This window comes from Rhipicephalus sanguineus, chromosome 3, assembly GCF_013339695.2.
Source record: "Rhipicephalus sanguineus isolate Rsan-2018 chromosome 3, BIME_Rsan_1.4, whole genome shotgun sequence".
Classification (NCBI taxonomy): Eukaryota; Metazoa; Arthropoda; class Arachnida; order Ixodida; family Ixodidae; genus Rhipicephalus; species Rhipicephalus sanguineus.
The window spans coordinates 69,601,002-69,626,507 of NC_051178.1; the positions used below are offsets into that span (position 1 = coordinate 69,601,002).

Below are 25,506 nucleotides of genomic sequence, written 5' to 3' on the forward strand. Positions count from 1 at the left end.
AGCGCTTTGTCCGTAGTTCCATTGGCGACCGTCCGCTTTCTCAAACCTACCATAGACATCCGTAACACATTGAGCGCGCACTCGAGCCAAGAAGAAGTCTTCTTCGACTTGTTCTTCGACCGCCTTGATGATGATACGTGCAGATCACTCTAGGGGCCCGGACTGCCGTATGCTGTCCTAGCTTGGCGTAACGCAGACAAAACCACGTGTGCTGGCACGCGCTAGCGCGTTCGGGCCTGTGTAAAGTCCAAGCACCGCGCGACCACAGCCTACGCTCTTTGCTTCGAGCTGCGAATACGTCGTGCGATCCTTGTGCCAGCGAACGGAGAAACTCTATTCGCATGCATTATTGCTAGGACGTGCGTAGTAAACACTATGCGCAGAGAGGTGAAAGTATTTACTGTTATCAATCGGGCCAGCTGCAGAGGCAACGCTACACTAACACACGGCTTCACGCATTAAAGCACAGCAGATGTTACCTGACATAGCGCCAACAGCGCGTAGCTGGCTTAGGTTGGTAGATTAAAACTGGTTACTACCGTCAAATATAGCGAGCATTTCAGGATCTCGCAACTTTCGTTTTCTTCCATCATGGCGGAACCCATGCGGTTATACGTTTCAGTGCATTGACCCTATGGGCAGTTTTCCTGTAGAGTCAGTATATTGACTCTATGATGTCGGGGGCCCTTGCATGCGGACCAGCGTAAGCGTACACTGCGCAATAAGCACGCAGCGATGTAGTTCTCCTGATCGCATGGAACTGCCGATCATCGATCATTACCGCGTCCACTTGAAATCGTTTTTGTTCATCGCGGTGCACGAGCACGAAACCGAAATAGTATATTATAATAATTGTTCTTGGGGTTTTACATCCCAAAACCACGACGTGATCATGAGGGACGCCGTAGTGGAGGCTCCAGAAATTTTGACCACCCGGTTCTCGTGCACAAAACCGAACGTGCACAAAACCGAAATGGCCCAGCTCAACCGTACGGTAGTGCTGTAGCTCTCTAATGCTTGTTTTGAATTTTAGTAGGGCGTACGAGCTTCATGCTTGGATCCTTAACAATAGAAAACATCGCTCAACCATTTATACAACGCCGCAACTGCACGTGCATAACCAAGTCGTACACTGTACTGGGAAAGCGCCAACAAAAGCCCGCCGCCGTGTTCTTCCCTTCCATCGTAGGTAATACGTGAGAGCAGCCAGAACGTTTATACGGCAGGGGTTAAACCATACTTAATGCATGTTCGTGTGTGCGTTCGTATGTGTGGGTGTATGCATACACACATGCAAAATTGAAACAAAATAACTGCGGGCGAGGGGTTTGAACACCCCCACGCGGCTACGGCGGCGGGGCGTCCCGCAAGCCCAACGCTACCAACCCAACTGCATTTCCGCCGTCGCCCCCGTCTAAGAATGGAACCACCCGAGCGCGACGCGCGCGTCGAGCACGTCGAGCTTCAAGACAACGGTGTCTTGATCGCGCGTCTCGCCGTGAAAGGTATGTGTGTGTGTGCGTCGCCTGACGAACCTTCCCGTCGCCCCCTGCGCTCGCAGCAAGTGCTGCTGGATTCAGTTCAACTTCACACAACTGCGGGGCTCTCGTACAAGCCTTTCTGAGACAAGGCAGGTACGTCGACATCTTCATTTTCCGTTGCTTCTTATTGCAGTAGCCCGGATAAATAATATTAAATATGTCGCAAAAAGGCGAAATGCGCGGCAGTTTTCCGTTGCTATAAAATTGGCCGCGTATCTGCGTGCTTCGCTGCAAATGTCGTGTAAAGACGATAGAAGAGGCGCTGTGTGAGATATGGATGCCATCTGGCAATACGTCGGGAAACATGAGTGCTGTGTTGCGTGCTGGTAGTCCCGGCGCAGCAGCAGGCGAAGACCGGCGGTGATCAACGCGACCGGCGGGGACGCCAGCCAGCCCGAACACGCGGTTTGGCGCGAAGCGCTAAAGCAGAAGAAACGTCCGCACTCAACGAGTACTCTCCACACACTCTTTTAGTTACACGTCGCCTGGGTAAAACAGGAATGCCAGAGCGGCGCCCACAACCGGCAGCCTGAAGGCCGCCCACAACGCTGCTTTTTCATTTTTTAAATATTTTTTTTCACCTTCTTGGCCCTCTCAAAACTAAAGTTTTTCAACACCAACCCATGGCATTCGTACAGTGCAATACAGAACCGAAACCGAAACACAACAATGAGCTCGTATGGAGGGCACGGAGGAAGGCAAATTTCAGCGCAGCTTAAGAAACTAGGGTCCTTAAAATTACGTATGTATGCATTTTCTATTAAAGGAACACGCCACCTAATACTTACCTAGTGATGTTGCACCTCAGATATGCATGATATTTACTTTTTGATCGACAACGTTCACAAGTATGAACAGCCGTACCAGTTCAAGACGGCTGGCCCTTGGGCAAGTGGTTCAACTTTGGCCGAGTGGCTGAATCGAGGGACGTGCCGACAAACAGAAAGACAGAAGGACAGACCAAAATTTCTCCGTTTAAGTATCCCAAGAAAGACTATCGTCTTTAAAACTCTTCTACATCTCTTGATTAACGCAGCCCGTTCGTTATTTCCCATTTATCTTTGTGCGAATTGAATACGGCATTTTGTTCAAAAAACAGTGGTTTTCTGTCATTTGAGGGCGGCTCTTTTCGAATATGTATGGTTAGTGAGAGTCTTGTAGCCACGCGGAACGTCTAAAACACTCCCAAGGACGCATGCGTCGAATTCAAAAACCGCCATGGATCTTTCTAGAAAAAAGACGCGCCCACTCCGGCGAAGGGGTGGCCGGCAAGGAGCACTGGTCTGGTCGCCAGAGTTTCGGCTGTTCGCCTTGGCTGGAGTGCACAATTTCTGTGTTCGCGCAAGCGATGTGATGCATTGCGTAGCGGCTTTTATACGCGTGTCTGAATCTTTTCGTCATAGCACGTAGAAGGGGGATGGCTTTGCATTGGGGAAGGCTCCCCTCGGTCAGCCGACGATGGCTCCTCTCTCCGTGCTCTTGGGATTCTTTGCTCTTCTCCCATTTCCTGGCGTTTCTTATAATTTTAACACCTGCCGCGTTATTCTAGCCTTTTTAAGCAAAGCTCGTTATAACTATTTCGCTGGCGGCGTCGTACGCGAAAAAAATTAGGGCCGCTTTCTAAAGAAACATGGTTGAACGGGAATCTTACTCCCTTGAAAACTGAATCAAAGCCAATGTGCAAAGCCACCCGCCACGCAACGAACCCAAGATGTGTTAAGCGACCCGATGCGATGCATATGTGGTGTGATTGGTTGTCTAGGATTGTATTTTCTGAACGTTGAAGTTGAATGAGGGCACATTTCGTTAAGTTGCATAGCCTTTGTTTTTAGATCACGCAGACGCCTTGCGATCGCTGTGGTAATGGTCAGGGGCTCTGCCATCTTAACGTGACACAGCCCGCTTGCAAACGTCCGATCAATGCAAGAACAATGTTGCGTCGTGGATCTCTGCAGAGTCAGTTTCAACGAACGTGATCGTCAGTTTCTAGCATAATCTAGCTGCGGGCAAGATAGCGCTCGCGCTTACTTTCGCGCACGGCAGCCTCTTCTGCCGAGCGCTGCACCCACGCTCTACCCATGGTGACGGCCCTCAATGCATTGAGTGACGCGCGTAATGCAATGCACGTGTATGTACACAGTTCGTCTTGGTAGCGTGGCGTTGCAGTTCCCATCGTTCTTATCGGTAGAACTGCGAATGTAAACTGTAGTGTTCTACGATACTGACGTGAGCAGCGCGTGAAACACACAAGGACGAGTAACCGACGATGACTAGCGCTGCTTACTCGTCCTTGCGCGTATCACGCGCTCTTCACGTCACTATGGAATACCAACTAGCGCGGTCACACACCTTGCTTCTACGATACGTATGTCGTGTGCCATTAATTGTTGATTTCTGCGCACATATAGTGCCATTGTGTAAGTTGGCTTTCCTGCAGTGCGTATTCAGCGCTCACGGACGAATCATTGAGACACAGGAAGCTTGGCTGTAAAGCCTTGCGCCTGCGAGCGTAGATAAATGTGTCAGTCGAAGGGTGCATCAGTGACATGCGTATTTGTATGCGCCGTTTTCTAATTGATGCTCTCTCGATCGGGGGCTTGTCGGCGATCAGGCATTTCTGATATGGCAGTCTGATCTTTTAACATGAAAGTGTTTTATGCCGGGGTCCACCAAGACTTTCGTGACGTATTTGCGTCACGGAAATACGTCATCAATATGAACGCCATCAGATGGCGAAGAAAAAGAATTAGAAAAAGTTCGGTTGACAGGAATCAAACCCATGACCTCTCGGTCCGCGAGGATGGCCGGCGGGCGTTTAGCCCACTGAGCTACCGCCAAACACATAACGGAGGCTACATGAACGCGCCTTTTATCTTTCACACTTTCCTTTCACAGTGCTCTTGGATAGATGGATGGGTGCTATGAGCGTCCCCTTTATAACGGGGCGGTGACATGTGTGCCACTAGGCTCGAAAAAAAGAGAAAAAGACGCGTCGTTGCTACGACCGTCCCATTCGGCGCGTTTCCAATAAAAGTGTAATTTCGTCAACGCTTTAACACCGCGAGGTGGTGGCTTCAGCCCAAACCTCGCTCACAGCATCCATCCATATCGAAAAATAGCTCCCCGACGCTCACTGGCTGTCGCACCGCGTTCCCCGTTCGCCCTGTGGCAGTCCACTTTTCACGACGCCGCGGCGCATGCGCTCTCCCCTAGCGGAAAAGTCACGAAACGTCTCTTCATCTCGGAGGCTTTGCTTCTGGCAATACTGGTTGTCCTGGCCCCTAACCCCTACCAAAACGGCAGAGGGCAGGACAAGAAAATGAAACACGCGGATTATGGCCAGGCTAGAGGGAAGACACGACGCGCGTAGCGTTTCTATTCGCTTTTCACGACGCTTTGAAGGCGTGCATGTCGAGTATCTTTGCGCGGGTTTCACCATATGCGGTGTCCACGTATATGTTGAGAACTTCAGCTACCGCAAGGGTGAAATCATGATCTAGGCGTCAACGTGAGTGCGTCCACATCAAGCGCTGTTATATCTGCCAAACAACAGTAGACATTGTACAAGATCTCATATACCAATGCACTATAAACAATCCACTAGTTCTGCGACGGCACGCTTCACTTTCGTGTTATACCGGTTCCTCTGAGAGAGGGAGCAGGCATCTTTTTTTTTTTTTATCGAGGCGACTAGCCATTTTTTCACGCGGCCACATTTAATGGTTTGGCCTGGATTTAGGTTTAATGGCCTGGATTCGAACGCATGACCGTCGTCATTGCCTACAGCAACCACCCGGCATGAAGGGAGGAAACATACTCGTATAGGGGTCACCCTTGGTGGTGGTGGTGGTTAGTGAGTCCGTTCCGCAACTTAAACCGTATTACTGAAGAAGAAGAAGAAGAAACATTTATTTATGTCATGCCTTGGAATGGTTAGGGTGGGTGGTGCCCCTCTTCCGGGGCTCCACTGGCTACAGCGGCTCGCCGGGCCTGGTCAAGGGTCGCCAGTTGGCTTCCCATTTCCAGTTCCGCGCCTCCCACGACCAATTCAGGGAATCGTTGTTACACAGAGGCGAGATGGCAGCCTCCGGACGTTGTGTACACTGATATGTTATGTGTTCCAATGTCGGTGTTGCATCGCACCACGGACATTTATTGCTGTATCTGTGAGGGTACATTCTGTGTAATATGTGTAAATGTGGGTACGTGTTTGTTTGGAGGCGACGCCAGTCCCGTGCTTGTCTCCTGTTTAGGTTAGGATGAGGTGGAGCTTTAGTTCGCCTACCTAGTCTTTGAAATTCGAGGATTTCTCTTGGCGCGCCAGGTGTCGAAGTGTCCTCCCGGGTGATGTGGTACGCGGCTCGGCCTGTCATGCCTCGAGCCAAACGGTCCACCCGTTCATTCCCCTCAACTCCTGAGTGCGCCGGGCACCAAGTCACACCATGATCCATTGTGACAGCCGTCCCCAGTATGCGTAATACGCAGTCCGGTAAGACCCCGCCAAGGAAAAGACGGCAGGCGTCCTGAGAATCCGTCAGAACAAATGCCGATTCGCCCCTGGCCTCCGCTGCGCGTATGGCCAAAGCTATGGCCGCGGCTTCGGGCGTTGCAATTGATCTCGTGCGAATGGACACTGCGCTGGTTGTTCGCCCTCGGTTAGTCACAACTGCAGCGAAAGCAGGGACCATATTTGCGCTTCGATGGTAGGGACTCGCGTCTGTAAAGTACGTATTAGGATCGTCCCGCCGCTTTTGTAAGGTGACCGCCCGGGCGCGTCTCCGTGTAGCGTGATGGATTGGGTGCATGTGACGGGGGATCGCGGCCACGTGGATCCTCTCTCGGAGTTCAGATGGCAGCAGCGTGGTTTCATCACCGCAGAACTGTGGCGAGAGTGGGTAGTGTAGTTTATGTAAGACCGAACGGCCCTGAGGAATCCTGTTAAGTCGTTCACGCTGAGCCATTAGCGTGGCCGCTGCATATTCCTCGTACGTATTTGCCATGCCCAATTCATGCAGTCGGGCCGTGCTTGTGTTCTCAGGCAGGTCGACTGCCGCTTTACAGGCGATCCTGATTAGTTTGTCTACTTGTTCGATTTCGTGACGCCGCGTTGTTTGGAAAGGCAGGGCATATGTAATGCGACTAATAACAAATACGTGTACTAATTGCATGGTGTCTGCTTCAGTCATACCCTCGCGGCTACGGGCAACTCTGCGAATAAGCCCCGTTACGCTCCGGACCGTGCGTCTGAGATTAGAGAGCGCTATGCTTACGCTGCCTGTTTCTTGTATGAGCATTCCAAGTACGCGCAGGTGGGATAGCCGCTTGATCGGCTCTCCCTCCAAGGTGAGCTGCAGCTCAGGAGCCCTGGTTGAGCGGGTATGCCTTGGTCTTATATGGATGTACGCCGATTTGGCTGGAGCGCACTTCATGCCAGCACGGCTCATGTAAGTTTCAATGGTGTTGATGGCCCGTTGAAGTGTATCTTCTCGGTTGCCGTATGAGCCTTTGGATGCCCAGAGCGTGACATCATCCGCATAGATGGCGCAGCCAAGGTCTTGGTTTTTCTGCAAGTCTAGGGCCATTTTGCGTAGTCCGATGTTGAAGACCATTGGTGACAATATAGATCCTTGAGGTGGGCCTTTATCCGGTAGGCGATACGGTGCAGAGCGTGCTGAGCCGAGTCCTATTTGCGCCGTGCGGTTGGTCAGGCAATCTTGAACATAGTGAAAGACCCTCTCCCCACAACCAACGTCGCGTAATCCCTCTAGTATTGTCATGTGGGAGATGTTATCAAAGACCTTTTGGACGTCGAGTGCAAGTACGATTCTATCCAAAGTGCCTGGTGGAGGGTCGAGAACCTCATCTCTCAGCAGAAGGAATACGTCCTGTGCAGAGATTCCCCTGCGGAAGCCGAACATAGTCAGGAAGGCGGTTGTTTTCTTCTATGTAAGCTTCAAGACGGGTTAGAATAACGCGCTCGAATAGCTTGCCCATGCACGACGTGAGCGATATGGGTCTCAGATGATTGAGCTCACGCGTCTTTCCTGGTTTTGGTATGAGCACAATATTCGCCGCCTTCCATTCAGATGGTAGTTTCCCACCAGATTTCCATACCGTATCATTGAAAAAGTCGACTAACTGTTTCAGGGCTGCGTCACTGAGGTTGCGTAGCATAGCGTTCGTGACTTGGTCCGGTCCGGGTGCCGTGTTTCTCTTGAAAGTCTGGGCTGCTGCGTAGAGCTCGGAGAATGTGATCGGGGCATCCAAGCGCGAGTTCTCCTCTCCTTGATATTCTCTCGCAACGGGTGGGGTTGCCTGTTCCTCCACGATGTACATGTTTTTGATGTGTTCGATGAGTTCCTCCTCCGAGACTTGGTATTCTCCGATAATTCGTCGCATGACATTTGCTGTCTCGGTGCGTGTGCTAGTTGGATCTAACATGCAGCGAAGAATGGCCCAAGTTTTCTTTGTACTTAGGTTTCCTCTGAGGGAGTCGCAGAAACTGCGCCAGTTCTGGTTATTTAGCTCTTTCGCATATGTGTTAGCAGAGTCCTTCAATATTCTCCTGGTCATGAAGCTGCGCCGTAACTCTATGAGGGAGCTTTGTGCCATGCAAGCGGAGGCCGCGGGGCGGCGCTGCGTCCATTCTGTTGGCATCGCACCGACGGCAGCACAGGTGGCTGCCGGTGTCACTGCGAAATATTGTGTCGTGTTAGCGCGTCCTTTTCGGCCGTATGTTTTTTCATGTGGCTAGTGTGTTGTGCCTGAAGGTTGGGAAGGATGCCGCGTTCCTGCTGCGTACTCGGATGTCGATCCGGATACAAGGGAAACGACGAAAAAGTGCCGCTGTTCTCGCTTCCTCGAGACACCGAACAGCGGGGAAAGTGGAAGCGCGCCATACCGCGACAAGGAACTGGTGGTTTCACATTCGATTTCCCACATGTACGCGCTTGTGAAAAGCACTTTGACGAGAGTGACATCGTTCGCGTGGACCAGTGGATAATCGGAGGTGCTATCGTTACGTCGCACCGCGACGTTCCGAAACTGCTGAGGATTTTCGTGGCCTCCCGGCGTATTTGTCAAGCGCGAAAACGTCCAAAGCTCGCCTGCCTAGACAGCAAACGCGTTCTAAGCGTCGTCGGGAACCATCATCAGATGTAGATACCGTTGAGGCTGCACCGACACTGTGCACGAGCCCCTCTGACACAGCTACTGCGGAGAAAAACACAGCTAATTAAGGTAAGCATAATGACCGCCTTGACGCACACTTACTCGTTGCATGCCCGTAAAACATGAGTTAGAGGAGTGCAACGTTCGCCGTTTTCTTTTATACAGGCACTGAGGTCACCAAAAACGTAGAGGTGGCATGCGAAACAGACGGAGCTATATGCAGTTCCTCGCAGCTTCAAAAATTGGAAGCACACGTTCGTTGCTTGGAACGGCGACTTCAGCGCTATCAGCTGAAGCTTGCTAGGGTAACAGCGCAATAGAGGCGCACCTTCGTCATGCGAGCGAATGATTTCTTTAAAACGTTTAAAATACACAAAAGATATGTGTTGTGCATGTGTATTATTGCAAACGTCTGTACTAACTAAAAACATTTGGTTTTGAGTGCTGGTGATCTAATAGGGTTTGAATCTGATGGATCAATAAACAGTTCCTAACCGTCGTGCGTAATAAGCCTGGTTCTGACGTGCTAATTGTATATGTATGAACACCTAATGAAGACCGAGACGCTTACGGATGCCGGAAATGAATAAAAATAATTTAGCGGAAGTCACAACTGAAGAGCGCAATAAATACTTACTCACGAGAGATGATCACTTTTTGCGTTACGTGTTGACGCCGCCGACGTGGGACACCGACGATCAATTTTCGCGTTTGATGAGGCATGTAAGGCTTTCGCCTTGACAGTGAAGACAGTAAAGAAGGATTGGGAAAACTACGCCTTACTGCATGAGCAAGCAAAGTTTAAACGCGGCACGGCACCGTAGTGATAAATGAACGCGAAATAAAACACGAAAACCTGGGGAAAGCCCTGTGAACTATCCCTCAATCATCGTTAATTTTCAAAGAACTAATTCATTCAAACTGGCTCTTGGTTCTTTAAATAGGAGGCTATATTGTGGTATATTCGTATACAACAACGTATAGCCTGAAAGATTTGATATGCACGATAAAAAGTTGCAACCACTGCGTTTTCGCGACGCGCGAAGATCCGCCAGAGTCCTTGAAGGACTCCGTATCATCCACAAAGTTCCCCTAGATTCTTCAGAAAAACAAAAACAAAAAAAACTGCTTTTATAGCAGTAGTATATCGCGCACAGCGGAAGCAGCATGCGTTTGTTGCCATCGAATTTCTAGCTTTAAGGCCTCATTCGACGCTAAATTGCACTGTATTAGACATTCCCCGAATTTCCGTGAGGCTAACATCACTCTGAAGATATACTAAACGTTCACGGATACTTTCAATCACGTTTTGCAGTTCCGACGGGCGCCTTACAACTTCAGCGCCGGTGCCGCTCCGATGCCCGGATGGATGGATGCTATGAGCGTCCCCTTTATAACGGGGCGGTGACATGTCTGCCACCAGGCTCGAAGGATAAAAAAAAAAAAGAAAAAAAACTTCCTTGTTTCATGTTGTCCTAATGCCTTATCTACATTGATTAAATCTATGTTATTATAACAAAAAATATAAATTCACAGTCCATCTCTCTGCCTCTTAAGGCAGAATAACCTTTTTTCCCCCAATTATTTATTTTTGTACTTTATCTCTACTTTTCTGCCACCAATACTCTAACCGTCTCTTACTTATTTCTATCGCGGGCGTGTTCAGCTTTCCATTGTTGTCCCTAAAACCCAAGGCTTCATGTAGACTCGTGCCCACACGTATACCTGGGTGAATATCGCCACATTCAATCAGTACATGTTCCATCGTTTCCTTAGTTCCCCCGCAGCATGTACATAGTTCTTCTTCGTTACTGAATCTCGCTTTATAACTACGCGTTCTCAGGCAGCCCGACCTTGCTTCAAACAGTAAAGCGCTTCCCCTTGAATTATCATAAAACCTTTCCCTCCTTATTTCGTTTTTTCCTTTTCGGTAGTTACTCAGAGCCGGCTTCTTTTCCATCGCTGTCATACAATAAGTCTTCTCCGCCTCTCTGACCTTCCGCTTAATGCTCCTTGTTGCCATATCGCCCGCAATGGCAGCCGTATATTTACTGGTGAGCCTCCTAGTTCTTTTTCTCCACTGCGTGTCAACGCTTTTTCTATACAAATACCTGAAAACCTTCTCTGCCCATCTACTCTTCTTCATTTTCCTCAGCCTCTCTTCGAATCTCATTTTGCTCTGCGCTTCCCTCACTTCAAAGCCTGTCCATCCCATATCACCCTTCACCGCCTCATTTGTCGTCTTCCCGTGAGCGCCCAAGGCGAGGCGGCCCACCGTCCTTTGATTTACATCCATTCCTGATTGCACCTCTGACTTCATGCACACCACTGAGTTCCCAAATGTAAGCCCCGGAACCATCACACCCTTCCACAGCCCTCGAAGCACCTCGTACCTATTGTATCCCCATAAAGCTCTGTGCTTCATAATTGCAGCATTCCTCTTTCCCTTTGCTACCGATGCTTTCTCTTGTACCTCCATATATCTATCTCCCTCATTTACCCATACTCCGAGGTACTTGTACTCGCTTACCCTCGGTATTTTTTGGCCCTGTATTAAGACCGTATGGTCTCCGTGATCATTGAATATCATCAATCCACATTTTGTTGCACTAAATCCTAGTCCTAGAGCCTCACACTCCCTTCCGCATATATCTGCCAGTCGCTGTATATCATCTTGACTGTCCGCAAATAAGACAATATCATCAGCATAAAATAGACCTGGAAGCTTCTGCTCAACCATCGCTCCGACCTGTTTGTGTGACAAATTAAATCCAATGTTGCTACCTTCTAGCGCTTTTTCCATCCTCGCCATGTACAGCATGAATAACAGCGGGGACAAAGGACATCCCTGTCTCAGCCCCTTGCTAATTTCAACGCTGTCCTTGCTACTTATTCCTTCCCATTCTATACAAACTGTATTTTCTCGGTATATTTCTCTCAAAAGCTGTACACGGTCGTCACCTATGCCCACTTCCTTCAATATATCCCACAAAATTTCATGATTAACGTTGTCATACGCCCCGGTGATATCTAGATAAGCTACGTATAAGGACCTGTTTTCTATTTTAGATATTTCTATACGCTGGGTAAGAACAAACAGATTATCGTCTAACCGCCTGTCGATTCGAAATCCATTCTGAAGTTCTTCCAAAATATCATTTTGTTCTACCCACGCTTCTATTTTTAATTTTACTGCCTGCATCGCCAACCTGTATAGCACCGATGTAATTGTTAGGGGTCTATACGAGCGAATGTTATCTTTTTCTCCCTTGCCTTTATAGATTAAGTTCATTCTACTTTTTCGCCAACTGTCTGGTATTTCCCTCTCCTGTAAGCACTTTTCTACGGCTTTCAGCAGTGCTTCTTTAGTGTTATGTCCGAGTTCGTTAATGAGGCTGACGGGAACCCCATCTAAGCCTGGAGTAGTGCGCGTAGGAATTTTTCCTTCGGCCTTCTTCCAATTGAAATTCTCTAGTACTACATCTTCGTCGGTTGCTCTCCTTTGCGTACTTTTACTCACCGGGGTAATCCCCTGGGGGACCTTTTTAAACGAATCGGCTGTTATCTTTCGAATGTAACCTAGCGCTTCATATCCTTCGAATTTATTTCCTCCTTCATCTACCATATGTTGTTGCATTGTGACAGACTTCCTACCCAGCGCTTTTAGGTGGCTCCAAAATATCCTAGGCGCGGCCTTCTTCTTTTCGCGAATCTCTGTCATCCAGCGTTCACTTTCACCTTTAATTTTTGCCTCGACTAATTTCTGTACAATGGATTTTTGCTCTAAATATATTTCCCATATTTGGTTAACTTCGTCCTGTGGCCGCTTCTCCTTTTTTGCCTGTCTGTGCTCCCGTGATGCCTGACGTCGCATCTCGATCGCTTCCCGGATTTCTTTGTTCCACCAACTTTTTGGCTTTTTCATGCCCACGCACGGGCGAGGGCGCCCCTAGCGGCTGCTCCTGTCCCTATATCAAACTTTCGCGGGAGCTTCATGACCAGGAGAAGTATTGAAGGACTCTGGTGTTAGCCTTTTCTGCCAGCAGGGGCTATTCGGTGTCTAAGTTTGCGATTAGCCGCTGCCGTTTCCAGCGCTTGGTGAGGCTTCTGCGAGCTTCCCAGAGGTGAGAAAGATGACTGTCTATTGCCGGTGTTTTCGGCGTGGTCTGGATCTCCTTTGTGGTGGCAGCGTAGATTTCCCGGAGGAAGGTTATCCAACACTGTGCGGTGGCTGGTGGTGAGAAGTCACCTAGTTGTTGGCGCTCTCTGTACTTCTGCCAATCGGTGAGCCTGGCTACCCCTAGAGGTTGTCGAACCTTGGCAGTGTTTATAGAGATACATAAGAGGTAGTGATCACTGCCTAGTGTCTCCTCCAGGTTGCACCAAGTTACACCCCTCTCATTGTTGACAAATTGACAAAAGTAAGGTCAGGCGTGGTGTCCCGCGCAACGCTGTTTCCCATTCTAGTAGGGATGCCTGGCTGTGTGATCAGCAAGAGTTCGTGGGACTGAGTCGCGCTGAGTAGGTTAGACCCCTTGGTCGTGTCTCGTTTATATCCCCATTGAGAGTGCCAGGCGTTGAAGTCCCCGAGGAATATTAAACGATCTTTCGTTGTCATCAAGGCGGATATTTGACTTAGAATTGCAGAGAAGTCGGCCGTATGATCTCTAGGGGGGCTATATACATTAGTTATTAGGCATTTAGGGCGCCCCTTTTTGACTGTCCAGATTGTAACTATTTGATGGTGGATTTCTACCCCAGGTGCTTTGGTGACAGTGATAGCCAGGTCTTTGCGCGCCATTGTTGCGACTTCTGGGCAGTCCGGATCGCTGTAAAAGCGGTAACCCTGGATAGGCATTCTATATTTCCCCACCTCCTGAAGGCAAACAAGGTCAGGCGGGATGAGCGCCGCCTTGATGTATTGTGTTAGTGCAGCATGTTTGTTGCGCAGTGATCGACAGTTCCACTGCCAAACTATGAGATTCTCTTGATGTCGAGCTGTAGGTCTAGCCAGAGTACGGGCTCTCAAAGGGTCCTTCTGTGTCTGTGGTTACGATAACCTTTGGATCCCTGCTATCCGGACTAGAGCTGTTTCGCCGTTCTCGCGTTTTCTTGACACCTTTGAGGGAGTCATCAACGTGCCTTTTGAGATTTCGAAGCTCACCAAAGAATAACTGCATTTGCGCGCACATGTTATCCAGTTTTCCTTCCAGCTGTTGCGTCGTGGGTGGAGGTGGCAATGCCGTGGGCTGGGTTTGCGGCTGTGTATGTGGTGTGGCCTGTGTGTTCGGTGGTTGTGCGTGTGTGTTTGTCTTTTGTGTTGCTCCCTGCGCCGTCATCGCTGTCATTTGGCGTTTAAGCGCTTCCAGTTCGTTTCTCATGCTGTTCAAGCTTGCCCTAAGTTGTCTGTTTTCAGCTATTATTTTCTTGTACTCCTCATTTTGTGTGATAGGTTTGGTCGTGGAGGACGCGGCCGCTGCCCGGCTTACCTCGAGTGATGGCATTGCCGAAGTGGCGGCCGTCTCCTTCGGTGGTTCCCCGAGTGGTAGTGGCGATGTCCGTTCTTGTTGGGTGCCCCCTCGTGGACGAGAGCGGGATCTGCTTTGACGGGTTGCCGATGACTTGGACCAGGCGCTTGCTTGCCGAGGGGATTGCAGTGTTGGCCTTTCCGGTTGATCACGCTGTTGGCTGTTCTGGCCTTCGGCGAATTCCAACTCCTCATCTTCAGAGGAGAACCAGCGTGGGTACTCTGTTGCATCTTTGGGCTTGTCGGTGTGTTGTCTACCTTGAGGTGGTCTCGGTCGCTTAAGGCGTCGTTGGCAGCTCCGATCCCCGGTGATGTGGGCACGCCCGCATGAAGCGCACTTAGGTTCACATGGATGTCCGTCCGCTGGGTCTCTGAGTCCACAAGTGCGGCACAGGCGCAAGTCTGGCTGGGGACAGACGTCCGTCCGATGTCCCTTTGCATGGCATGTTTTGCACACCTGCACGGTAGCACGGTAAGGATGACATAGGAGTTCGCCGCCGTTGTAGTAAACCACTCGCGGCAGCGATGGGCCGCTGAAAGTGAGGGCGGCACTCTTTGTGTCGCCGATCATTCTCGCGTGGATAAGTTCGACGCCTTGAGTTCGTATACGCAGATTTGCCTTGATGGTTTCCGCCGGCGTTCGGGGTGGAAGGCTATGTATAACTCCCCGAATAGGGAAGAACCGGTCAAGTTTGCCCGCCGACGCCAGCGTTTGCCATTCCCCTGCCGGCAAAAGCGTACAACCGCGGAGTGGCACGACCCCTCCGCTCCCTTTCGTTCCCACGCATTTGCGAAGCGCGCGCTGCACGTGAAACTCCCCTCGTTCGTCAATGTCACCCCGACAGAAAGGAAGAAACTACTGCTGCGTCGTTAACTGTCACAATAACCATGGAAACACGAAGGGGTCGACTCCACCAGTGAAATTCTACCGATTCCCAAACAGATGGTACGAAAAAAGCAGACGACAGGCATGGATTACAGCAGTGCGCCGAAAAAAGTAAGTAAACAATTTTTTTATAAAAATGAGCACGCGCACGATGCATTCAACATAACGGGTGTTAATTCCTGCGTCACCACTCCTCTAATCGATCGAGTTACTGAGAGATACACATCCCCATCTTAAAAGTACAAATTACTATAACGCTTTCAACTTCCGTCTTTAGAGCACTGTTAAAAAATTGTGAAGAAATATCTTTATGCTGCTACTATTATTCGATATTGTTGGGGACGCAGTAGTTGAAGCTGTGTACACATGTGGTATTTGTGATGTGTGGTCATATAGTTTTTATATCTACGCAGCGCCGACGGAAGCGTGTGGTTGCCAAAAGCTTGGACAATGATTTGTAGCAGACATTTTGTGGGAAACTGCAAAAATGATTCAAGTCTGCACCCTTCGTATGTGCCGACAGTGTTTCCAGCGGCTTACAAGAAACGGGCGCCTCACGCAGAAACGGCGCAGAGGTATGATAAACAGCGAAGCGCATAACTTTTTTATGCATTTTAAAGCATTTTCTTAAGACTTGATTCCTGATTTCAAGCTCAGCGAGAATTTGTTCCGCGCAGGCGCAATTATCAGGTAAGCTAAAATAGAAGGGTTTTGATCAAACAAGACACTTTCACACCGCCACATTTTAAGGGTAAGATTGGAACGCGGTTAGTAACAAGCACATTGCTCTTTCGATACTTTTCATTCAAAGTAAAAATTATTCAAGCAAGAGACCACGCAAAATGTTTTACCAATAAGTTTTCGTACGTAGCTGTCTCCGTGAAGTTTTCTATGAAATGTTTCTGTGCACACAGATGGTCACAATTGCTAGTTTTTTTCTGATGAGGCATTTTGCCATCGCACATGTTTTTATAGAGTTTGATTTCGTAAGCAATACTTGTTTTATTTTGTGAATGTAATGACGTTACTAACGGGATCACGGAACACCCTAAAGGTGTAGTCATTTTTCAGACTTCATGTACATTTTACACTTGAAGATGATACGAAAAATTATTATTCGCGCACTACAGATATGCTCAATGTTGAATACCGTACAATGAGAAAAAGACTCCATAGTATAAACGTTGTAGTGAACGGCGCGATCTGATCCCTGCCACAACCTTATTTTGCTTAGGTGGAGGCGTCGTTCTGTGAGGGCAGCCAGATCAGCACAAAATTCCGTGGAGCAGGCTGTGCCGCAAGGTGTTGCTCAAGATGACCCAGCAATGCAAGATGAAGAGAACTCCGTTTTCCTCGATGTCTATGACACGCTTTCGAATGATTTGGAATCGCTAGAGACGCCTCTCGCACCCACCAATAATGGCGATCCGCAGCCTTCGGCAGGAGCCTGTGCAACAGGAAGGCAAGCTCATCCAGCTACACAGGCTGATGCTGTAAGCGTGCAACATTGAGATGACTCTGTTTTCATTTGCACCCATTATTTCCTTAAGAGTGCCCACGTAGGTGCTTCTTTAATTTTTGTGCAGTCTGTTTAATTTTTTTTATATCCAACAGGCGTGCCAAACAGAACCAGGATCCCAAGGAAATTTGATTATCCTCCTGTCAGCAACAAATGGGTCTGAGGCCTCAACTCAAGTTTCTCACAGTAAACAGTGCGACAAGGTACAGTCACCACTACACATTTTCAGGGTTTGTCTCATACTTATAGTGGGCTTCGTTTTCATCGTAACTGTTGTAGTAATAATTTATAGGCAACCTCGTATAAAGACATATAAGCAAGCGTTCCTAGATGTAAAAAGTGTGGAATTAAATTACGGTCATAATCATAAATTCCGTAATTTCGGTGTCTGATGGGAGCTTGAATATTACGACACTGCAGATAGTGTAGTGCCTTCATACGATATGTCACATTTTTATGCACGCTGCAATAATTTGTTGAGCTTGTAGATGCAGTGACCGACATCCTGCGACAGTATTGTTATCCTCTAAAAGCAGCATTTGAAATGTTCTCTGTTGTTTTCGCAGGTGACTACGACTGATGGAAATTGGAAGAAGAAATGCGAATTTTTAGGGTTTGAGACACTCAACCAAAACGAGACTGCCTTGCGAGATTTATGCGGAGTCACCATGCAAGTCTTTAGTCTTTTGCTCAACATTCTGCCAGAGCCCAGCTACCGAAGCACGGACATGACTCGGGAGGACAAGTTCTGTCTTTTCTTGGCCAAGCTTAAGCTGGGGGTTAGCTTTAATGCATTAGCTGCGATTTTTGGAGTGTCAAAATCTACTTCGTCATGCGCATTTATAAGTACGCTCGACATACTTAGCGCAGCTTTGCAGGAGTGGGTATTTGTGCCACCAAGAGCTATCATAAGGCAGTGCCTGCCACAGCCGTTCAAGGAAAACTATCCGGAATGTACATTTATTATTGACTGCACAGAAGTTCGAGCTGAAACGCCATCGAAGCCTGACTGCCAGTACATACTCTACTCTAATTACAAAGGAGGTTATACACTGAAGGTCCTCGTTGGTATAATTCCAAATGGAATGATCGCCTTCTTGTCAGACACTTATGGTGGCCGACAAACTGACTCGTTTATTACTCAGGACTCGGATTTTTTTAAACATGTACAAAAAGGCGATGTTATCTTGAGCGATAAAGGCTTTCCACGCATCCGGACAGATGTGGAGGACAAAGGTGGCGTTATTGTGATGCCTCCCTTCAATTCAGGAGGAGGTCAACTTTCCCAAGAAGACATGGATACAACATATAAAATTGCATCCGTGCGTATACATGTCGAGCGGGTTATTGGCAGATTGAAAATATACAGGATCCTGCGCAACACAGTTCCCATAACTTTGGTGCCGCACATGGACAAAGTGTTCCGGGTATGTGCCGCCTTGGTTAACATGCAGCCACTGATAATTCAAAAAAAAGAATGAGTGTCTTTTCACCACAGACAACTGTCTGTGGTGGTTCTTAAGTGAATTTCGCTCAGAAATTATTTTTATATGAACTCAATTCTTAAAGAGAACTTTACCGATGAATCAAGATTCCCAATTTTTAGTTTTTTATGTATATTTGTTTCTGTGAAAAATAAAAGCATGTTTTCAATCCATTTAATCCATCCGGAAAGCTTCCTTTGGCTTTGTGTTCACTGTACAACACGATTAAGTTAGTTCATGCTGTCCTGAAAATTTAACTTATCGCTGTTTTATGTGCTATTGCTTCCCTTTCATGCTGTTCAAGCTTTGTCAGCCTCGGTGGTACAATGGTTACGGTGCTCAGCTGCTGGCCCGAAGGTCGCGGGTTCGATCACGGTCGCATTTCGGGGAAGGCAAAATGCTAGAGGCCCGTGTACTGCGAGATGTCAGTGCACGAGAAGACGAGACGGTTGAAATTTCTTGAGCTCTCCACTATGGCATGCCTCGTAAACATATTGTGGTTCTGGCACGTAAAATACCAGATATTATGACTGCTAGAGCTTTGAATAAAAACTTCGTTTTCAGCGCAGTCATCCTGTCTTTCTGTAACCGTTAGGAGATAGCGTATTTCAAATTACCATGTAGACACCAAGCAAGCTAGCCAGCTTGGAATTTGCTATCAATTATTCTCTTGCGTATCCCATTGAGTGTTGAATTGTTTTAACCTATGTACTAGCAACCTTATAGAGTGGACCAATAGTAGTAGTATTGGTTTCAGACCTTTATTTTGAGTCATATAAAAGAACACTCTGTGAAATGCTACAACATGTAAAAAACCAAGTACAGTGCATTCTTGCAAAATCGAAATGTTTTCTAATCCAATTTTAAAGGCAAAAAGCAAATGCTTATGTGAATTGCTTTTCGAAATCTCGATATCGCTCGCATTTAGCGTGCGTAAAAGCGACCCTGTGTGCGTAGGGTCGCTTTGCAACTAAATATTGCAAGTTAGTTTGTTGTGTCACCCAGCTTATAAAAATGCATAGCACAACTTTCTATTTTCATTTACCATACCTAAATCTAAATATGCAAAGTATATGGAAAAATTCAGGAACATTAATACCCCACATCGGAAAATCAGATATAAAAGTCACTGCAACTGCCCTATTCAAAACAGTTCAAGAAAAGGTTTCACATAGACTAGACACATTGCAGATAATGATTAGTACCGTGCAGCGCTCACAAAAAGGACAAATGACGGAAGAAGTGCATACTACAAAGGCTTCCGCCATTATCCTTTTTTGTGAGCGCTGCACAGTACTAACCATGAATCCATACTACCTAGCTCAGTTTTCCATTCTGAAACATTGCAAATCATAAATGCACTGCGATCGCATCCTCCGATCTCTGGCTAATCCGTGCACACCATATTGATAGTAACATACAAACAAATATAGTCTTTGAGGTTTCTAGCGACATGGGTTAACAATGAAAGCAGCACAATTCATATAATTGATGAAAGTACGTATCTCCTTTCGAGCCCCATGTGGCTAACGGTGTTGCACTTGCCCTATAGTCATATACCACACATTGTATTGGATGCACTGTATTTATATTTCCAAAGCTGCGGCATAGTCATTCCAACTCGACCACTAGTATTGTAGATCTAAACACTGCTTTCATGCACTAAACGTTAAAAATATCACAAATGATAAAATAAATAAACGAAAATGTCTTTTTGTACTTTCATTAGATCACAGACTGCGTGACGCCTACTGGCAAGAAAGAGTAGTACACACTTGTCATCATGGATAAGAGCGGCGCTGACTGACACTCTCAAGGTTGCAAAGCACATAAATAGCCGATAAAGTGAATTGGATTACGGCGCCGCCGTAGCTGAATTGGTAAAGCATACGGAGCGTTATTTGAAGGAAAGCAATTCTAAAAGACGGCTGAAACAAAAAACTTGAAATAAAAATACTCCATTTTAGGGATGAGTTCCCACAAAAACTCTTCATCCCTCTTCACGGCAACAATGACGGACTGATTTGGAGTGTACACAAAAAGTAGTGTTCTCTGCAAATTAAGAATATACATTTGGACCTGTATCTGAGTGTAGTACTGATGTGACTTCCTTAATTCAATTATGTCATCAATGAACATCAAGTACGGAAGGTCGCAGTGCCGCTCTTCGTACTTAATAAATGGCGAATCTTTGAATTTATATGAACATTTGATTTCCACCAGTACAGTCTCATTACCAAGCTGTACGAGGCCGTCAGGGCTGCAGCACAGCCAAGGTTGCTCGGGAAGAACCACCAGTCCAGTCTAGGGAATAAAAAGATGGAAAAATGAGGTTCGAGAATAAATATACAGATTCCATCGAATTTCTGTGCCTTAAGTGTCTTACATGAGAGGACGCTGTCCTACCTGAACTATGCTTGCGCCAAGCCTCCTTTCCAGGTCCTCTCGGGCTGTTTTCTCTGTTCTGATTCCTGTAATGATATTTATTCACAGCAGTATATAAAATCAGTTACTTTCTGTATAACCCATTAAAGGCACATTGCACTAACCAAGTGCGGCCACTCTTTACGTTTTGGCATTGTGAAGTGAGAAACACACCATAGCACATGGCAGCGCTCTTGTAGGAGCTGGATTTAAGAAGTTGCTGAGCAGCTTTCCGGAGCCCTTGCTCATCTTTCTTCGTCCGAATCACGTGGGCTTTTGTGCTGCTGAGACGAAGTTTTCTCTCCTGATGCCACCTGCATATTTTGGTTCACGAAATATGACGATCCTTACCATTGTGTGCACTGCACTTCTAAATATTTATGACATACCGTGTACATGTTGACTGTCCTTGGGTCAGTAACGCTAAGTCAACTGGGGTGTGCTCTAGAGATATCTTTCCTTCATATATTTCCCTCTGCTCAGCTGTCATTTCGACCAAAAAATCTCTTTTCTGGGTTGTAGAGTCATCTAAGACATCCAGAAAATGGTAGACAGGTCGGGGTGACATTTGTTTGAGGAGATTTTCAATGGCATCTTTCTCTGCGGCCTTTGACACTTGCTCAACAATAGTGTCGAGCACCTCTCTGCAAACGAGCTCATCAGCGCTGAGCTCCATCAGCTCCAGCACTTCTTTCATGGGGCAGTCGATTCCGGGGTAGCCCATCAGCGTTGTTCGTGGCACACTTTTCACGTTTGGAGCTGTCGATTTCTTACCTGTTGTACAGATGAGGAGACAAGGTGGCATGAATTTACGCATTTTGGCTCCAATTTCAATGTATACGCAAGTGCAGTTAATTATTCCATGACTCAACAGTCAGATAACTTAAGGTGTGTAACCAGACTATGCTATAGACGATGCATGAACATGAATAATTAAGGGCCTCAGACAGGCCCTTATTCCTTGCGTTCACTACTCAATTAACTTTTACTCTCATTTGGTTTACAACATACATCCCTCATCAGCTCGCCGAATATATCGATTAACTATTTTCCTTGCTGTATCGAAACTGCACCTACCAGACTGCATGTTCCCACGCCTCAACACTTGCGTAAAATGTTTCGCCGACCCTTTGCAGGAGGCACCGTTAAAGCACCTGCATCCCTGCAAGTGCCGAGAATTGCCCCTCCTGTCATCCTCCCCTCCTTATTCACTTTGTTTTCGCAGCAAAAAAAAAAAAAAACGAAATTGTTCACTTCACTCTACACACCCCATTTTCTTCTTCCCTTCTTTCCTTTTAAGAATCCCCCCATATTTTGTGAGCCCACTCCTGCACTGCTGCACATCCCCTCGTTGTCTGCTACCGAGTTTTCCAAGTCACGTTTTTACAAAAATATGCAGCGGTCTCAAACTTACTAGGAAATTCGTCTGCCAAGTGCTGCGATCGCTGCATCCGACGCTTCCCGTTGGGCTTTCCCCACTGCTGAGGTCGGCTCGTGCAGCTGTCGTCTTCACAAGTGTTGATGTGTAGGCATACGGCCGCTGCATGCTTACACTGGCCGCGCACACCAGCGATGCAACTACATTTGCCGCTGGAAATGCGAAGCTCCCGCTTGAGTGGGCACGACCACGACAACTACGAAAAAAGAAAAAAAAATGCATTGGCCGTTGTTGCACGTCCATTGGCAGATACAGTGAACTAATTGTTACTGAGTGTGCAGGTACAGCCCGTACCACACGGTGCACTTTCGATAGTGACCTAGATAAAATGCCTTTACAGCAATGGGCTCTTCCCCCGCAGACTGCACACACAAAAAAGTTTTTCTGAAAGCTGGGCGCTCGTCATGTTCCTATTACAATGCTATGTCACGTTGATGGTACGACCGCTGTTCGTGAACTCGGAAAACCGGCGATGAGAACGGTGATAACGCAAGGAATTAAGGACACGCGAGATAGATGTCAATTTTTGTTGCGGGACAGAAAGAAGCCCCAAATAGACCATTTATTTTTGTAGTTTTGCGTACCGCACGATAAATCGAATTGTTGCTAGTAAATTAAGGTATCCCAACTAATAGCAGTCACAGCCAGGGCTGCTTGACCTAAAGCACGAGAAGCGGCCTTACCCATGCATCCAGCAACAAACATAGTGCATAGTAGACACAGCAAACCAAATAAAACAGGTATATAATAATGAACGTACAGAAAATTGTACTCACCTCTAACTCCACGTCGTAAACAGCGTCGTCCTTCACTTGCGAAACACACTTCGCTCTGACGAAGACGGCGTCGTCTGCTATAACTTGCTTCGCATCGGCGACATGGCTGAGCAGACGCTGACCTTTTACCAAATTGCTGCCACGAAAAAAATCTTCAATTGCGGCGATCTTCTTAAACGCGGACAGAAGCGTATACATCCTAACCGCGCGCAACGCGAAACTCTCAAAAAGACGTGCAGAACGCGTGCAGCGTGCGAGCAAAGCAACGCGTTTTCAAGGCAGGTTGGAGGGGACAGCGGACGGGTCACCACTCGAGTAACCAGTTTTCTCCCCACATTGACTAACAGCGCCCGGCACCGCAGCGCCTCCCACGGCGTGGGTCTCCTCTATAGCGTCGTCTCCGGTGGCAGCATATACGTTGACTGCGTGTGCACGTCCGTTGACTGTGAGGGAACTGATTTGTCGGGCCCGTTGAGCAACGTCCTGACTCGGTGTGCTGATAGTCTTCAAAGGCAGTCCCTGGTGGGGCCTCACAACTATCTTAAAATCCTCTTTGGGAAGTGGAGGAAGTTTGGGTGTCCGTCGTCGTCGTTGATATGGTTTTGTCGGGCTTGTGCTGGCCGTCGCGTCCGTTCCTCTTTTGCGCTCTCGCGCTTGCTGCTTCTTTTACCTTAGCGTCAAAACCGTGTGCCAGTCGTCGTCCGTCCGCGGGCGTCCATCAATGTTTTGTCGGCTTGTGTCGGCTATTCCATCGTGTCTGCCATCCATCGTTGATGACCCTAGTCCCGTGAGATCCATGTTCTCCGCTGGTGTGGGCTCACCATGGCTAGAGGTTGTGGTTTCGAACGCGTATAGCGTCCCCGTTGCCATGCCGAGGCGCAGCGGCGGCCGCGCCGACCTGGCGTTTGGGTCAGCGACGCTGGCTCGTGGTTCCGGGCTTTCAGGTTCGCTGCGTCCTGTGAGCCTCACCAAATACCGCAAAGGTGGTATCACCGTGTTTCCTGTGTCTTCACGAGTCGATTGTTATCCTGGTTCGATGGGTTGAAGCACTTTCAACAACAAAATCACATGAAATACACAGCGCTGTGCAAGCCGTGCTGAGCTGCTCGGCGCCCCCTAGCGTCCTCCGTATTACTGAAAGCGCACATTCCCATCAGTCGAGTGCTTCTGTGCCTGCCTACATATCTCTTGTTGCCTGCTGTAGTCGTTTTGCGTATTATTCCTAGTATGAATGCAGAAGGATGGAGCAGCAGACCTGAGGCGAATTCCATGCAGCACGTCACTGAATTTTCTGGCGGTCGGCTAATTTATTGGACAGCCTAACGAGGGAAGATTCTGCCCAATTTTTTCTTGTGTGACTCGTTTTTGTTTATCACAGACAATATAAAAAACGTACCAAGATATACATTTTAGATGCGAAGTATCTTATGGCGGAGTTCAATCCCGTGGTGGTGGTGGTGTGCGGCGTGACCACCCTTACTGTGCATGCGCATACCCTCTCCACTCACCCTCTCCCCTCCCCTCTCCACTTCTCCTCTCCACATCCCTCTCCCCCTCCCCTCTCCACATTCCCTCTCCAATTTCCATCTCCCTTCCCCCTCTCCACTTCCCCTCTCCTCTCCCCCTTTCCACTCTTCCTCTGAAACGCGGGCTAGACATGCCGAAATTCTCTCCTGCGCAACGCCGCGATGAGCACCAGCGCATGCGCGTCCCCTCCCCCTCTCTGTCCTCTCCTAGGCTGCCCCCCTCTCGCACGCCTGCCGACCGCGTTCCCCGCTCGCCCTGTGAGAATTAACGGCCAGGCTAGAGACAAGACGCGCGTAGCGTTCCTCTTCGCGTTCCACGACGCGAGGTCGGTAGCATGCCCAAAGAACGCCAACGGAACGCGATCGTGCAAGTGCTCCCGCTTCGCATCGCCTCATGGACCCCTTTAGCGGGAAATGTTTTAAAATCTTTTTCTTTAGTTTAAAGAAATATACTGAAGTTCAAAAAAATTAAAAAGAAATCTCAACATCCTTTTGTGAGACGCGACTGTTCCGATAAGCAGTTTATTTCACGTATTTTTGAGGCGTTCGCTGTATTTCTTGAGGATTGTGTGCGCGCGGCGGCTGCACGCCAGCCCGTGCGGAGCTGCGCATCGACGCAGCCTGGCCTCAAGCGTCCGCGCGCGCTGACCTCAAGCGTCCCTGCAACGGAAGGAGGCGGCACGATTTCCTGTCCTGCTACTTCCCTTTCTCCACCTCTCCTTTACACCCCTCTCTCCACTTTGCACAAAGGCACTGATAGATGCCACACCCGGGAGCATTGTTCGCTGCGGGTGCCGCTCGTACTACTTCTAGGAACCCTAGAGGGGGCGGAGCGGGTTGACCGACGGTGGCGAAGGCTGGGATGGTTGGCACGCCCATTTCCGCTGAAGTTACACGTCATCCTCTATAGTTCACCGCGCGGCTGACAGACGTTTGCGAAAAACGCATTAAATTCATTATTTGACTCCAGTTTATGCCTTAAAACAAGGTTGTGTTAACCAATTTCAGCACCCAAGCTTTCAATTGGGCTGGAAATGTCGGCGGAAAAAGTTTTGTTCAGTATCCCTTGTGGGAATTCAGGCGTCCGCGCCGGTGGCTCGACGCCATCTTACCTTGGAGAATTTTTCGTGTCCCTCTCCTCTCGACCGGACGTGTGGCAGCTAGTCATAAATCGCCGTCATTTTGCTGCCACCCCGCCCTCGAAGGATAAACACA

At 48.2% G+C, this 25,506-nt stretch overlaps 1 protein-coding gene across 2 annotated transcripts; it reads left to right on the top strand.

The window, feature by feature from the left end:
• The first annotated feature begins 15,000 nt into the window (after nt 1-15,000).
• Nucleotides 15,001-18,234, top strand: LOC119386716 (uncharacterized). 2 transcript variants are annotated; one of them, XM_037654004.2, is made up of 5 exons: nt 15,001-15,235; nt 15,538-15,699; nt 16,359-16,617; nt 16,739-16,846; nt 17,210-18,234. In XM_037654004.2, the coding sequence occupies exons 1-5, from the start codon at nt 15,069-15,071 to the stop codon at nt 18,122-18,124; spliced, it is 1,611 nt and encodes a 536-aa protein (XP_037509932.1). In that variant the 5' UTR covers nt 15,001-15,068; the 3' UTR covers nt 18,125-18,234. The 2 variants fall into 2 exon arrangements, with proteins under 2 accessions (XP_037509932.1, XP_037509933.1); XM_037654005.2 differs by having other exon boundaries at nt 15,001-15,699.
• The last annotated feature ends 7,272 nt before the right edge of the window (nt 18,235-25,506 follow it).

Coding starts and splice junctions, on each gene's coding strand:
- LOC119386716 (XM_037654004.2), top strand. CDS start 15,069: ATGTCACCCCGACAGAAAGGAAGAAACTACTGCTGCGTCGTTAACTGT. Junction 15,700..16,358: donor CACGCAGAAACGGCGCAGAG/GTATGATAAACA, acceptor TATTTTGCTTAG/GTGGAGGCGTCGTTCTGTGA. Junction 16,618..16,738: donor CAGCTACACAGGCTGATGCT/GTAAGCGTGCAA, acceptor TATATCCAACAG/GCGTGCCAAACAGAACCAGG.